Below are 16,491 nucleotides of genomic sequence, written 5' to 3' on the forward strand. Positions count from 1 at the left end.
GTCTTCCTTACCATCACACAGTAAATATTCGTGGCGGAAGGAGGAACGGAGCCTGAGTCTGCTTACTCCAAATCCAATTTCATTTTGTCTTCATGGATAATATTCTTTCCTTCACACTAGGTTGCCTTAACTGTGTCCTTTCTGGTGGATTTACTGGACAAACAATGAAATCCAAAGGAATATGGATAATCCATCTGTCCCTGATTAAGAATTAATTTTTACAGGGAAAAGTCCACATAGCATCTCCTCAAAAAACGTTTGCGTTTTCTATCTGACATACATATGCCTCATACACAAAGGCGGGTAGCTATACTATTAATATCTGATTCCATCCAAATTTGTGTTTTTTTTTCAACTTGCTGCTAAGGTGTTTTAAAGGAAAATGTTTATAGTTGCACCTTTAAAAGGTTTAATGTTAAATGTCTATAATGTGTCCTCACAGTAAACACTTTTGCTGGAAGAATGTTGTTTCTAAACATGAAAAACCTCAAATCACATTGTCCCAAAAACATTTAGTACTCAGAGGCCCTGAATTATGGACCGCTTACCCCATGTCCTAATGGGGCTGACTTCAATTCTCACAAATATTCATGAAGCATTTGCCGTTTACTGCAGCTGTAAACTATTCATTTCTAACTTCGCAAAGAAGGAAAGAATTCCCATCTACACAGAACTACAAAATGCCTAAAAGCATCTGATAAACTTAAAATGCCCTTTTCTGGGTTAAAGATAAGGTGAAGGGGTGGTGTAGTGGCAGGGAGGTGAGCAGACATAGCTGGGCAGGACACTTTAAATGGCCAGTCACCAGGCTCCTGGAATGTTTCTAACACTTAAGGTCTCACTCTTAAGAAGCAAGGGTCCTGGAAGATAAAGAAAAGAAACACGTTTTGCTGGTTTGTTAGACAACGGTGGGAAACCACAGCAAACTTTTCTATAGGGGAAGTGGAAGAGGTGATACTTAAAGGTGTTGGAAAATGATCCAAGTTGGAGAAGTGACTTGTAAGCAGGAGAATCAGGTCCACTGAGGTGGAGTGTTTGCAACAAATAGAAAGCATTCTTACCACCACCACCTGCCCCCACAAAAAAGTAATAAAGCACTTTCCTGATTTTGAAGCTTGACTATGATTTATGGCGCTATTTATAGTGTTGACTTTTCTGGGTATTTTCTCCATGCACCACGGAGTAGCTCTACTAGGTGACGGGCCTAGAAGAACTGGGTTATCTCCTTTCTCACCTACATGTTTTACCACCGGCCATGCCATTGTACTGCTTGGTAGCTGGACAAATCCCTCATTTTAGCCACGTTCCAATAACTGAGGAGCTCCGTCTCTGACCTTGATAAATTCCGTGATAAAACTATATTTACCAGCAGCTTCCAATATCACCTGAGTCCGCCCATCCTTTAATGTATAAACTGCTTCTCCATCCATCCCCATTTATTATCTTGTCTGTAACTAGACATTGCTGCCAGAATGCATCCCCTGCAGAAAGTAGGCCTTTCCACAGCGGGATCCGACAAATCCACATCAATGTGGCACCACGCAGATTTGTGAAGAAGCAGGGATGCCTAATATCTCTCCCTGTGTGTGACATCTGGAGAAGGACAAGTAAAGACCAGGTACATTCACCGGCTGCCACTCATAGCAGCCAGAGAGTCAATTCACTTCCCCATCCTGTAGGTTACTCTGTGAAGGTGCTCGGGGGACAGTGTTCCCTTGACTCTTGAAAGCCACACTGTCTTCAGTCCTTGGGACTCTTTCATTAGTGTTTGAACAGGCTGGGGGCTGATTTGCAGAATCTCTTCTCCACTTTTTCCCTTTCACCCCCGTAAAGACCAAAGCACCAAAGGTGCTTAATGCCACTGTTTGCCACGAGAAACCCGCTTTTATAAAGTACCTTTGTTCAGTGAGTGTTATGGTGAAAGCTTAGTTTTAGATGTTATCAGGTGCTCTTTGAAGGGGTGGGGTAGATGAAGAGGACAATCTTTGTCAGATTCAAGAGTAGAGAGGTGAGTCTTCTCTGTGACACTAGATGGCACAGCTGCTCTGAGCTGGTGGCCTTGGAAGAGGCTGGGCTTGTTCTCTGGTCGCTGCTGCCACAGCCGTGAAGACCCACCTGGGGTGGGAGAGGGGCTTGCATTTTGATTCTTTCTGGTGGGTACAGGTTGCTCCATCTGGCGTCCTCCCCGGGACTTCCCTCAGCTTTCAATCCTAATGACATAATGAGGCCCCGGGCAACAGTGAGTTTGCTGGTAGCAAACCGCTCAGGAATGCTTTTGTTGCTTTGCTATCTATGAATATACTCATGTTTTAAAGTAAGTCTCTTCACACCTTGCAGTCCTGACTTCTCTCACCTCATTAAAAAGGTGCTGTAAACAGGACCAAAAAGTTCCGGGCTACCTGGGTGGATTGGCGAGTGATAGTGGCCTGCTCTATGATTATTTGACCACTTTAGACCTGACAGTTGGTTCTTTTTCTTTCTTTCTTTCCCCTTTTATTTTGAATGTTATTTAGGACTCAGACTAAACTGTTTTTAGGCTTTGTTCTGTTCTGTTTCAAATGGCTGCCATGGGTTTCTCCACAGGATCCAGCGAGTCCCTGTGGAATTCTTTATTTCTCCATCGTGGTTGTTGATGCATGGAGGACCAGGGAGTAGAATAAGCTGCCACAAGGGTCTCTAGACAGGTGTGGTGGTCACACCCCCAACAGAGCCTCCCCGAAGGCAGTAGGGGCCATGTTTTCATGCAGGCATTGCTGTATGAGAGGCATGAGGGGGTGCAGGCAGGCTGAAGTCCCACCGCCCCCTTCCTCTCACTAGTTGCCAAACTAAGGAGGATTTCCCAGGAATGGAGCCTTTCTGAGTATTTCCCTCCTGGGGGAACTGCCACTCCTTTTCCTCCTGTGGGTCTGGCGGGAGAGCCAACGCTTTCACATGCTCTGTTCTGCTTCTCTCTCAGGCTCCTCACTGGGCATTTGTCTTAGACAGCAGGTCTCAAGTTTTAGCCTGGCAGTAAACTCTGCCACTGCCTGTTGCTCAGTGTGGGGTGGGGGAGAGGGGGCCCAACTGCCCACTGACCTGAGAGGAGCCGTCATGTGACTAACCACTTGGACCCTCTCCTGCCCTTATCTTATCAGCAGTCGACCTCCTCCCATGGTGGTTTTCTTCTGTGAGTGTCAAGCTGTGGCTACTTCCAGTCATTTCTCAGACATTTTATTCCTATAAGTTTTCTGTCATTCAAGAAATCCTAGAACTCTCTGGTCAGCTGATAATACTATTTTGTGGTTTGTGGTGATGGTGGTACTTATTTGTTTTCAGTGCAGTCTTGGATTTTAAAATGTCTTTTCCATCAGATCTTGAGCATGGCAGACAAAAATCCAGCCAATAAAAGGGCCCCACCCAACAGGTGCTGCTTGGTCTTTGATGGTCATCTCTGTCCAGGCCCTCTCTGATCTTGATTGACTTAGTCTGAGTAACTTTGGCTGGTCTAAGATGGAATTTCTTCCTCACAACTAGATGAAGAAATCAATAATCCTTCAGAAAATACATCTTTTCCATCATTTTACAGGATTTGGGGTAAGAGGTGAGGTCCACCATTTTCATCCTATCGCCTCCCTCCATTAATAATTGATTTTTGCCATTACACAAATGTCTGCTGTATCAAAAGTGAGTAGTGTCATGGGCACCTTGTCTTACTTGACCTTTAATACCATGTTTCCCTGTCATGTCCCACGTGACGAGGGTCGTTGGCCCCGCTTCACCCTATTCATTGCTACTCTCTTTTCTTAAGCCTGCGCCACCCTCCTCGCTCCCTACGACCCTCATCACATGAGACGCGACATTTCCCCCAAAATAAGACCGAGTCATATTAATTTTTGCTCCAAAAGATGCATGAGGGCTTATGTTCAGGGGATGTCATCCTGAAAAATCATGCTAGGGCTTATTTTCCAGTTAGGTCTTATTTTGGGGGAAACACAGTAGGAAGGATAACAGAGCATAAGCCCTGTATGTCTCAGGCCACAAAACAAGAACTGGTCCATGGTATTGCTACCATCTCCCTTGGGAAGACCCTGAATTCAGCATGAATTGTGAGGATTCATCTGATGAGCCATATTAAACATCCACGCCGATAGTAATGCCATGCTACATTTGTGCCGTATTTCCGCTGTTTCAGTGTTCCATGGGTATTAACTCATTTGGTCTTTACAACAGTTCTGTTTATTACTTCCCTTTTATAGATGCAGAAACAAGGCATTAAAGCAACCAGGCACCTAGGAAGCTCATGATTTAGGTCTGAAATCCAGTTTCTGCCTCTAATCCAGTGCCCTTTGCACTAGCATACGCTGCATCTCTTGAGAAGAGCAGTCTAGAGTTATGGATGTGTAAGCAAATAACATTCTTCACAGTATATTGTAATTACCACAGCAGTAGGACCGTGTCCCATGAAGAATAAAGGTTGGAGAACTAGTATTACCCAAGAGAGATGACATCTGAGCTGGGCGTGAAGCAGAAAAAAATAATCAAGGCAAAGAGAAGAAGCATGTGAAAAGTCTTGGAGGCATGAAAAAGCCTAGCATGTTTGAGGAATGGAGAGATGTCTGGCATAGCTGGAGAGAGATCAGAGCTATGAAGGAAGGTGTGAAGAGAGGGAAGACAGATGAGTCTGGGAAAGCAAATTAAGATCTGCTTTTGAAGAGTCTTGTGTGATGACGAGGGAGTACTCCTAGACAGATTGAGTTTGTGTACTTAGGGGTTGTCTTGGAAGAAATGGCCAGGAAGCTCTTGGAACTCAGGAAAAGGATCTGTCTGAAGATAAAGATTTAGGTCTCAGCATAATATAAATGAAATTTGGGGATTTTTCCCAGGGAGAGAAGGCAGAACAAAGTGGAAACAGGGAAGGCAGAACCTTGGGGCACAGCACAATTCAGGAGGTGAACAAAAGAACAAGACCAAAAGAGACATTGGAAGAAATGTTTAGGAAAGCAGGAAGAGAGGCCAGGAGGGCAGCAGGATATGGGGAGAAGAGCATCAGGCAGTGCTCAGGGGTGTGGGGCAGTGCGAAGTTGAGTAGGTTTCCAAAACAGCTCGACTATTGCCGTCTTTGCCTCTGTTTCCCACACTTGGGTGCACGTCCTGAGACTGCCTATAATGGCTCAAAGCAGCCTTGAACCCCTACGTACAATTTTTAATATGCTGCATTGAGGATCTGACTGAGTTCTTTATCATGTGTTAACTCTTGGACAATATATAATCATTTTTTTAATATAATGAGATTTGTAGATTCTAAAGGCAGCACTCTTTTTAATCTGTAAGAGTTGATCAGTATGGATTTCATATTGATGTTATTATGTAAACACCCTCCCTAAACTCATAGAGATCTGCTCCCAGAATTCCAACTTTGAATCTGTTGAGATTTGAGAGCTAATTCTACCCTTCTTTTTTTTCTCCTCCCTCCGTAACAGCCTATCCCATGGAGGTGAGAAAGAGACTTGGCGACTGTTTTCTCTTTAGCCAGGCTTCTATGAGGGTCCATGCTATTCGCAGCTGATGTCAAGTGGCAAGAACAGCAGGGCAGCTCCTTGTGCTGAAGAGCCGTAATCCTATTACGCCTACCTGAGCCTTTCACCTCAGCTGCCTCTATTGTAGTAGATGGACTGAGGTGACTCAATTGACTTTTAAATCCCCAAGGATCCTCCTTCCAAACTCCCCATGTCTAAGTCAAGTAGTAGATTAGGCCCCTTGCTGAGAAAGCCTGGCTCCTTCAGAGCCCTGTGGCCACAGCTTTTGCTTCGGTCCGTGTCTTTTGGGGCCCATACTTTCTAGTTCCACCATTTAGCACTGGATTGACGCACAGTTGTATCCTTCTGTGGTGATCCTTGGCAGGAGGTAACCCTGGTTGGCATCTCCTTGGGTTATGGTCCAAGATTTAGTATCTGTCTTTGTATAGTCAAGACTAGGAAATATATCCTCCATTGATGCTATAAGAAAAGAATAGCTTTTGTTCATCTTAAAACTATCCTTGAGAAGGTAATGTGAAGGTGTACAAAGAGCTTCCTTCCTCCGATTAGCCCCCACTTGATCTGTCATCTCCCCCGAATTATAACATGGTTGCAAAATTATTTAATTACCTATTTTAGAATATTTACAATTCAGTTTTGATTGCTCAGAGTACTTATCTGAGTAATTAAGTAAGTTTCAGATGCAATTTGCTGGCCCAGATGTACTTTATTTGTGCAAGGGTTTGAGTTTTGAATATCACTTTGCTGGATTTTTTTTGTAACTTACGTGAATAAATATGCAAGTACTTTCACATTTGTTGCTTCCTTTAGCTCTCAGATCTCTCTCAGGAAGGTACTGACCTCAGTTTACAGATGAGACTACAGCTCTGATGTCACACAGGAGGTTTGAAACGAGAACCCTTGGGTATTTAAAAGTCAGTTGAGTCACCTCAGTCCGTCTCCCAGGGAGGGGTGGCACGAAGGTTAAAACTGCTTCGTCTTGAGACTCAAAATCCAGTGCCTTGTCAGTGCATCAACACTCCCTGAATTTATTTGACCAACACTTTTTAAATATAATTAAGGATGGAACACCATCAGTAGCTCATTAAGGTTTAAATGTTTAATATACAGTCTCATTGCATAAGACGATAAATTGTTGACATATTAGGACGAAATGCATAAAATAGAGTGGTGTGTATGTAATAGGTAACATATGCAGCTGCAACAATTAGCTGCCCATCTATCAACATGGAGATTGACTTCCTAGTACTCTAAGAATTAATAGCCAATTTGTTTGTTTTTAAGTTTCAATAACAGATTAGTCAGGGTTTCTGATATTGCAAAGAGATACAGAAAAATCTAAATTACTGACCAATCATATCTATTATGACTGATCTATAATTAAACACTATTAGTGATTACGGACTAATTATAGACATGAAAGATGATTAGGAATCCCCTCTGTCCTCCCATGCCAAAATGCTCATAACACCCCCATACCCCATCCTTGAGGACAGATTATCGGATACCAGTTTTATAATAAATTACAGAAAAGAAAACTTAACTAGTACACTGATTTACAGCTCATGGAACAGTATTCATCCATGGAGGAGAATTTGGAAATATAAGTGTATACCTCCCTTCCTACCCCTTCTTCCTAATCCCAGACACTGTTATTCCTAATCCCAGACACATGCCCTCACCTCCTCGGGAATAGGTAAGAAAATGTTGAGTCTGTACACATCCTTTATTTGAGTCCTGTGGTACAAGCATTTTACATAACCCAAAACATAGTGACAACAGCATTATTACCCTATTAGGCTAAGCTATCACGGAAAATCTCAAGGAATTTGGATCAATCATCCAGTAATGAAACCAATTGTTCCTAGTTGTGTTAAAAGATAAGTTTTGTTGTTATTAAGATGTTAATGAAAAGCAATTTTTTGGAGCAATTGTCAACAGAGTGAGAGATAAATTAGCCAACTACCGTGTGAGCGGAGTTCTTCCCTCTGAGGTTGGAAGGGAAGGGGACTGTGCACAATCTTCCATTAAGGAACACATTCATTTCAAAACTTCCTTCAGGGATTATAATGGCATAATCTCCCCTCTCTGCCAAGATCTTTTACTAGAGATTTCTCCTACGAAATCTGTGAACACGTTACTGACCCTTGAATCTATTTCTATATTGCAAGCTTTAGTGATGAGTTTTTCTCATTATTTCTTTGTTACCTTTTTCTTTGTAGACCTGGCCAGAGGACTGTGGACGATCTAGAGATTATCTATGAAGAGCTCCTTCACATTAAAGCCTTATCCCATCTTTCTACCACAGTAAGTGGTCTCTTACCGACCATGGTCAGAGGGACTTGGATTTAAATGCACTGTTGGGACTGGAGGAGAGTATTATGGCATGGGACAGGGGCAGGAATATCTGAATTCTACCTCACAAATCACCCCTACTCTTCCTCATGCGATGCTAAGGAAGTTATATCCGAGAACAATCACCAAAAAGGAATCAAGTATTGTCATATTATTAGTAGTTGCCCGTGAGCAAACCCCAAAGCAGTACAATGTGAGTAGGGGTAGCACATGCAATTCGTCCGTCCAAATCTGCATCTTGGAACCTGCACACTTAGGCAAGAGAGCCAGTCCTTAAAAGGGGCTCTGAAACCCTTCCATGAAATACAGAGCCAGAGGGAGGACGGAGAGAAATGAAGATGACCTGTCCTGGCCCAAGTGGCCAGTTTTGCCCAGGTTTGCTGCCCTATTGAGAAAGGAAGCAGAAGGTTCAGGGGAGCATTACTTTAGATACATTAGGACACATAGCAGTACCCACTAGTGAAAAATGGCCCAATAACTGTATCTGACTCTGAACTTTTATGTGATTAAGATATTTAGGAAGGCAGTGGACAGAAATTTGGCTTCTGAATAGGGACAGAAGCACCTTTTCCCAAAGAAGGAAAACAGGAATAGGATGTCCAGGCAACATAAGTCTCCTATATGCTAATAGTTCAATAATAACAATAAAATATTGTTTCAATAGTAACAATAAAAAATGTTCACAGATTATATACTGGGGCCCCTCAGCAATATCTACATTCCTAACTTGCCTTTCGTCCCCAGATGACTGGGTGATGTTATGCTCTCACCTGGTAGCAGTGTCTGTGATCCGGCTCTGCGGGGTGGGGTTCAGGTCTCTGCTGAGAACAGTAGGCATTTGCCACAGCCCCAAGCAGAAGGGTTCTGAACCCTTCAACCCACCAGAGCTGCCTTCACATTCCTCCCTGTGCACTGCTGGGAAGCTTGCTCACCTCCGTGGAGGGGTGTGGCCCAGCCCAGCCTCCCTGGCCGCCCACCCCTGCCCTGGCATCCTCACTCCATCCATGGTGGGGTATGTGTGGGGGGCGGTGGGGGCGGGGGGTCCTTGTGCCTGAGAGCCTCACCTGGGGGTGGGGGGAGCCCCTGAGTATATAGTCCCCACGAGCTCACACAGTAGAGGAAAGTGAGGAAAGACCCTTTTGCCTACCTGTGCTCCAGCTCCCAGCATGCCCCTGTTCAGATTTTCCCAGGTGGAACTGAGAGGACTGTAATAGTCTCCTCTTCTCCCTTCAACTCCAGGCATCAGGCACTGGGGAGAATTCTCAGGTTACTTGCTTCTTAGGGAGCTAGAGCCATATTTGGGACCATAATTTGGAATTAAATTTTTTTTTTTTTTTTTTTTTTAGCTATTTAGCAATATAAATCTGCTCACACATTTAAGCTTAATTATCCACCCTCAACATATCGAATTTTGTTGTGGCGTTACATAGGAAGAGCCTCTGATAGCAATAGAGTCATATGATGGCGTAGATGTTCTCACCCAAGACGGAAGTTGGCTGGTTATACATGTGAAACCATATTTTAAATAGTCTCTAGGGATGTTGTCTTGTCTGAATTAGCTTATAAGATAGCTTTTGTAAGAGCTTTAAGAATCTAGTGACAAATCCAGTGCAAGTGGTTCTAGATGAGAGTAGCAGCAAGCAGAGTCGGAGGTGGCTGTGTGGAAAGAAGGGCACAGTTAGGGTTAGGACTGTTCAGAAAGGGAGTGTGCCTTCCCCACCCCAAATCTTGCCTTTTCTCTTTCTTTCTCCTTTTTTTTTCTAGGTGAAACGGGAGTTAGCAGGCGTTCTCATTTTTGAGTCTCATGCCAAAGGAGGGACCGTGTGTAAGTGAAAGCTGTCATAGGACATTTCTATGATGACACGGGAGCCTGCTGGAAATGCTCCCGTCTCTTAGGCCTGGGTCAGACTTCGCAGGACATCCTGTGGCACTTTTGTTTTTGGGGACCTGTGATCACTCCCAGCACATGTTGTTATTCTGCAACATGGTGGTTTTCTGGTACCAACCTGGGAGCAGTTACCAGCCTGAGTCTCCACTGGCTCCTTACCTACCGGCTCAGGCAGTGTTTAAAGGGGGCGGGACGAAACTGCTGCCCTTCAGGCAGGGTCCTAGGCAGGACCCTTTCACAATGACCTCACTTCAGTTTGTGGCTTTGGTAGAACTAAGCCATCTCTGGAGATTGTTAGTTAGAATCATAAACTATCCTGTTTTCTTTTTCTTCTTCCACTTCCACCATCAGCTCCAAGCCTGAGAGAATTTCTTTGACCCAAATACTTATAAAGTACTAATATATAGGATCTCTCCAGAATCCAGGTTGTAGTTTAGTTCTATGCTCAAATCTGGAAGGAAGAAACTGAAACCTGATATTAATAAATGTGAACAAAATTATGTAGGTTAGCATTTCCCACTAATCTGCAAAGTCCTTGAAAGGCAGAGTTAGTTGTCTACTGAGGTCAGGAAATGCCACCTTCTCTAATCTTCCTTGGAGAACCATAAGATGCATCAGCGTGCTAAGGTTCTCAGTTCTGCAATGAAGACAAATGTTCATTCCATTTCAAGTGACACTTCCTATACCTAGTGAAACTTAGAACACTTTTTTAATGGACACCTGCTAACATTTCAAAAGACATTCTCTGGAAAGTCTTGCTCTTTCTTCAAACTGAGTTGTTCGTCAAATACTTAGGGAGCATGAATTGTAAAAGCAAAACCAGCTATAAAAATTATATTTCAAAACATTTTTCAGTCATCAAAAATGGTATTTCTAACATTGATATTTATTTTAATAAAAATTTCCTTCCTTGCAATGTTATAGGTTAATTTTTTTTATGATCACAACTTGTCTTTTATTCTTTTCATTTAAACTTACTGATAGTTTTCATTTTATTATGAAATATTTAAGTATTTCAAACAAATAATAGAGATTATGACAAGCACCTTTTTCATCTTTATTGAACACTAACATTATACCACTTTTTTCATATTTTCTAAAGAATGAAATTATAGCTACAGTTCAAAACCCCTTGTTCCCTCCTTTATCTTATTCTTCTCTTTTCCTCCCCTAGGTAACTCCTACCCCATATGTAGTGGTTATCATTCCAATCCACTTTTTAAAAAATATGTAGATATGCAATGCATAAACAATATGTAGTGCTGGTTTGCATGTTTTCAAACTTCCATTACTAATTAGATTACTTTTAAAACCTATTTTCTATAGCATAATAAGCTTTTTATGAATTGTGGGGGAAAGTGTATTGCTTAATGAAATGGATTGCTGGTGAATTGATATCTAGTGAAAATGGATCTTTCCAGGCCTAGCAAGTAGAGTAGTGTTTCTGTTCCTTTCATGTTCTATAGAAAAGGAAATAATATTCCACCTGAATAAGTTAGTATTTGCCAGTTATTTCTTTCCCTCTGGAATAAATGCGTAATTCTGGAAACTTAAAAATGGTGATTTGATAAGCTGTAATTTATATTGATGTGCTTCTATTCTTGTCATAAGTCTTTTTATCTTTTTGTATCTAGTGTTTAACCAGGGAGAAGAAGGTACCTCCTGGTACATTATTCTAAAAGGATCAGTGAATGTAGTCATTTATGGCAAGGTATATATGTCTTTTTCTTCTTGAAATTTTATTATGCTCCATTTACTAGTGTGGCCCTAAGTATCAACAATGTAGTGCTACAATTAGCCTTGCAACAACATTGTTACTCATTGTAGAAAAGACATTATAGCATCTGTAATCATAAATTATCTAAATTAGAATACTCAGAGTACTATTGAACTTTCTGGGGCTTATCTCCTTATAGATTATAATGTGTACATTTAAGTTAGGTCATAGCCTCTATTATCTAATGAAAGAAAACCAAAACATTATAATTTTAATTATGTAACTCCTATTAAGCATCCCTGGGTATAGCCCATTTGTATACACAGTGTTCAGTGACAAAGGGGTATGAGGTGGGTGGGTGTTTGCTCCGTTTCAGGACCATCCCCATCTGACTGTTCTGCTTTCTCCAGGGTGTGGTCTGTACCCTGCATGAGGGAGATGACTTTGGTAAGTTAGCACTAGTGAATGATGCCCCAAGAGCTGCCTCTATCGTCTTGCGAGAAGATAATTGCCATTTCTTAAGAGTAGACAAGGAGGATTTCAACCGGATCCTGAGGGTAAGTCTAAGGCAAAGTGACACGGGGGGGGGGGGGGGGGGGGGATCTCGTTTTTTGCTTTTGCCAGATAAGCAAAGAGTTGGGTGTCATGTTAATTGAGCAATGCTGTGAATAATGAATGCTCTGGGACTAAAGAGCCTTGGTCACAGACTTAGGATGTTCCACGTGCTGGAGTGCCTTCTGGGGTCCAGAGGGGTATTCCAGCAACTGTGACGTGCTATGCCAGAGCAAACAACTCTGCACATACCTTAGCCGGTCCATGAGAATTAAAGACAAAGAGGAACTGCCTTGGCAAATGTCAGTGTGAGACGTTTCTCTTTGCAACCCTAGGCTTCCACTTCTGTGTCGTTTCCCATTCATGTATTTCTCTATCCTAAACCGTCTTAGTCTCTACGTCCGATCTCCTCCCAAATCCAAACCTTTCTCATATCATCAGTCTCTTGATTTATTAAGTGATTACATTTTAGTGGGAATTAACATCAATTGTGGTTACTCCAACCAAGCATTTTCATTACAAGTGCTTTATGTCAAAATTGGTTCACACTCAACGAATTTCAGACTTCAGTAAGTAGATAAAGAATAATTGGGGTGGCAGAGGAAGCCATGAAATTGCACTTAAAGTTGGCTCTGCAGATGGGCCTGATCCAAGCTTGTTAAGGTACTTGTGAGAGTAGGTGATGTTTAGAAGAGATGGTCCCTGGTCTTTCCCCACCATGTGCTCTGTTGCCTTCCCTGCTGGCTCACAGAACAGACTCCCTTCTCTGCCTCCCCCAGTCTGAGCATCTTTCTCTAGCCTACCTGAAAGTCCTAAATGCAGCTTCTGTGCTTTCAGATATATTTGACATTATTTAATGATTATGTACAACATCATTTTCCATTCTTCTTGTAGGGACACCTATCCCTACACAGCCTTACGTATTTGCCTTCAGTGGCAAAATTTCTGACACCCAAGTTTGTCTGAGGAATGCATTCTCTTAAAGTAAAGAAAGTTAAATTAAAAGCTATACCATTGAATAATACAGGAAAAAAGTATCACATGGAATTTAACTTTGTTCTCATCTAATCTCTTTTAAAATGGTGACCAAATGATGAGAAAAGACACATTAAATTTTTACAATTATTTATTTAAGATGACACTGAAATTTAGAGGGAAACTTTAACCCTTTAAAGTTTACACACATGGAGTTTACACTCAGCCAAAACACAGTCTTTGAAAGAATCACATTATGTCCACTATCACTGACATAATTTATAAAATTATTCAAAATAACTGAAAAATGTTTTAATTCATTTCAAACTGATTTTTTAAAAACTAAAGTCTTTTGATTAGAGAGAAAAAGTGCCACTCCTGACAAAATTAAATACCCTCAGAAGAAAATCAGAATGAAAGTACTTGGCTGACACTTATAAAAATATTTGCCACATATTTTTATAAAGAGCAAATGCACCGCTCCTTTTTCTTCCTGCTATACCACCCTCCCACAGAGGTTTCTCAGAGCACAACCACACTCCTCTCCACTCTGCTGATTTTTTTGAATCTGGGGTAAAAATCAGAGCTTTGAAACCACACACCTCAAACCTCATCTGGTCCTCTCTCTGGCCGTTCCAGCCCATGACTTTGAAAATGACTTAATTTGTAGACACAACAATTAGCATCACAAGTCCCAAATGAGTTTCTGAAGCATTTGAAATGTTTTCCATTGTCTGAGAAAGCAGCAGCATCTGTATGTGGTGTAATTTGTGTTTGCAGGACGTGGAGGCGAACACAGTCCGACTGAAAGAACATGACCAGGACGTCCTGGTGCTGGAGAAGGTCCCAGCAGGGAACAGGGCTCCTAATCAAGGGAACTCACAGCCTCAGCAAAAGTAGGTTTGCATCCAACACTGCCATTGCCAGACTGTGATTAACCTTTTCACGTGGTATCATCATTTCTACAATAGCATGTTCTCCCTTTGTAGTGGAAGATGGCCGTGTGTGTGTGTGACCTTTTTCTCTCTATTGACTAATCCCACATTTTGCGGAGTATAATGTATCCATTTCTGGCACTGTGTAGAGCTTCATGCTGCCTAGCGTAATTCAGGGGAGAATGTTCCCCTACTCTAAAAGTGCTCTCTGTATACAGTGTTCAACTGTAATAGCTTTGGAACAGAAGGCATCAGAGAGAACGGTGGAAGTCAGAATGCCTAGCAGCTCAAAGGATACATTGGCCCCTAGAAGATGAGAACCTTTGGTATTTGAATTTCATATGTAGGATTTCTCAAGAAGTGTTTTCATCTTGGTATGAGAATAAGGATCTTTGACAGAAACCCAGGTTTCAAATATAAGACAGTCTGTTGACTGTAGCCCGGAAGCATCCATTTGGCCTGATCCACACTTATTCCTGCTAATGTCAAAAGGGTACTTGCTTCACATTTCTCAGGTCCCTGTTTAACTTGGGTCTTTACCGTCTATGTTCAGTTCCACCTTTTGCTGCAGCTTCCTACGTGAGACGTTTTTGTCAAATGTACCAACATTTGAATGGTAGGACAGGAGAATTGGGAAGGTAACTCTAAGACATTGCAGAAAGTTACAGCATCTCGCTTTTAAAATAAAGGTTAATTTTTCAATCTTAGAATAATAAAAACACCAATTCTGTAGCTAAAGAAATGTCACCAAATAACATGTTGAAAAAGAATGCATCCCAAGTCATTTTTGTTTATTCTCCACGTAAATGGGGTATTCCCTCTAATCAGAACACTCACTGTAACTGATGATTTTTTCTTGTTTAGGCTAAAAGCCTGAGGCTCAAACATTTTCGTCTGGATGAATCCACATATTTACAAAGAAGATGGGAAGACATATGATATTATTGACTGGCCATAGTAGATTTTGCATATTTTATGTACTCCTTTATTACACCCCTTTTAACAGACAGAAAAATTTAGATTCAGAGAAGCAAGTTACTTGCCCAAGATTACAAAGCATGTAATGGTAGAGCTGGGATTCAAGTCCAGCTTGACCAGCTTCAATGCCTTTTCTCCTTTAGCCTCGCAGATTACAATAGCAAAATATGCTAGATAAATACTGTCACCTCAACACTATCTAGTAAGCATTTCAAACCAATGTATTTCAAAAGAAACGGCATAAAATGGACTATATAAAAACTATCCTTTTATTTACAAACCGACCAAATGACCACCTAGAATTCTTTATTATTTTCTTATTTTTCACTCCTATCCATTTGTGAAAATGTTCTTGCTCAAATGTTTTTAATAGTCCTTCCAGCCTACAGAGGACAAGAATGAAAACATTTTTATCTGAAGGTTGGGACTATCCCCAGTGATTTTTCTTTAGTGCTTTTAAATGTAAGTAGACCATTTCATAGTGGTAATCTGCATTCTTTAATAATGCCTCAGATGTCTCAGGAAAAATTGGCCTCCTGAAAAATGAAACCTTGAAAATTCTCCTTCACCTTGAAACATTTGACCAAGGTCCCCTGGAGGCCCCTTCCTTCAGCTCTTCATAGCATGTCAGAATGATCAAAAGCATTTGCTTGTTACAACATCTTCCATTCAGAGCACCTTCCAAATATAGATTTTTTTTTTTTTTTTTTTTTTTTTTTTATGAAATCATACTAAAGGGAACAGAAAAGGAGAGGCCATGTGTATTAAACTTCTTTTAGGCCTGGATCTGATTTCTGTTATATCTTCTTATTTGTGTCTTTGTAAGCCAATCCAAAGTTCTTATATAATTAAAAAACTTGTGTGTGTTCACAGCACACCATTTAAGAAGTATTGTTGAGTACAAAATAATATATGCAAAATCAATTTCCTGAAGAATAAAATCCCACTCTCTCAAGGGGTATTTTCCATGTTGCGTTTTCCCAAGCCAGACCAGAGTTGAAAAGGCGAGGCCATGTAAGTGAATTTTGGCCTGATATTCTGGATAACTTCGATAAAATGGCAACAGTCATGTCTCTGCATGGACTTAAAATTTAGGAACCTTTAGGGCCTCTGTCTCCTCAGAAATTGTCCTCTTTGAGCTCAAAGAGGGTCGCTGTTGGCTGATAATAATGTTATTTTTCTAATTCATTTTTCCCCTGAGAAATCCAGAATAGTTTCAAAATTGCCTGATTCTGCCCAAGCCACTCAACTCTGAGGGTGATATTAAAATGTCAACAGCAGGGCAGTCTTTCTCGTGATGTGTAAACTATACGGAACCCTCAAAAATTTACCATGTTGGTTATCTTCTGCTCTGTGGTTTTGTGGTTTTAGTAAGAAAGACAGAATTTGAAATGACTATTCCTGTTTTCGTTACTGTGTTACTTTTTCTTTGGACTATCAAACCACCCTGTTGTTCAACTCCATCCTGTTTGCAAAAAAAATAATCTCTTTTCAGGCCTCTCCACCACCACCTCTTTTTTTGTCCTTATTTCCAGACTTGGTGTCAGGAAGAGATTTTCTGTCATAAGCTTATAA

The 16,491-nt window shown here is 41.3% G+C and overlaps 1 protein-coding gene across 3 annotated transcripts in view; it reads left to right on the forward strand.

Moving 5' to 3' along the window:
- Positions 1-16,491, forward strand: part of RAPGEF4 (Rap guanine nucleotide exchange factor 4) — a 277,773-nt gene that overhangs the window by 207,775 nt on the left and 53,507 nt on the right. For all 3 annotated transcript variants that reach the window (XM_019727445.3, XM_019727446.3, XM_019727453.3), the window contains 5 exons: positions 7,739-7,823; positions 9,636-9,696; positions 11,394-11,470; positions 11,887-12,033; positions 13,784-13,899. In XM_019727445.3, the coding sequence (XP_019583004.3) occupies positions 7,739-7,823; positions 9,636-9,696; positions 11,394-11,470; positions 11,887-12,033; positions 13,784-13,899 (486 nt within the window). The remainder of the gene's footprint in view (positions 1-7,738; positions 7,824-9,635; positions 9,697-11,393; positions 11,471-11,886; positions 12,034-13,783; positions 13,900-16,491) is intronic.

This window comes from Rhinolophus sinicus, chromosome 17 (assembly GCF_057876585.1).
Source record: "Rhinolophus sinicus isolate RSI-liver-muscle chromosome 17, RSI-T2T, whole genome shotgun sequence".
Lineage (NCBI taxonomy): Eukaryota > Metazoa > Chordata > Mammalia > Chiroptera > Rhinolophidae > Rhinolophus > Rhinolophus sinicus.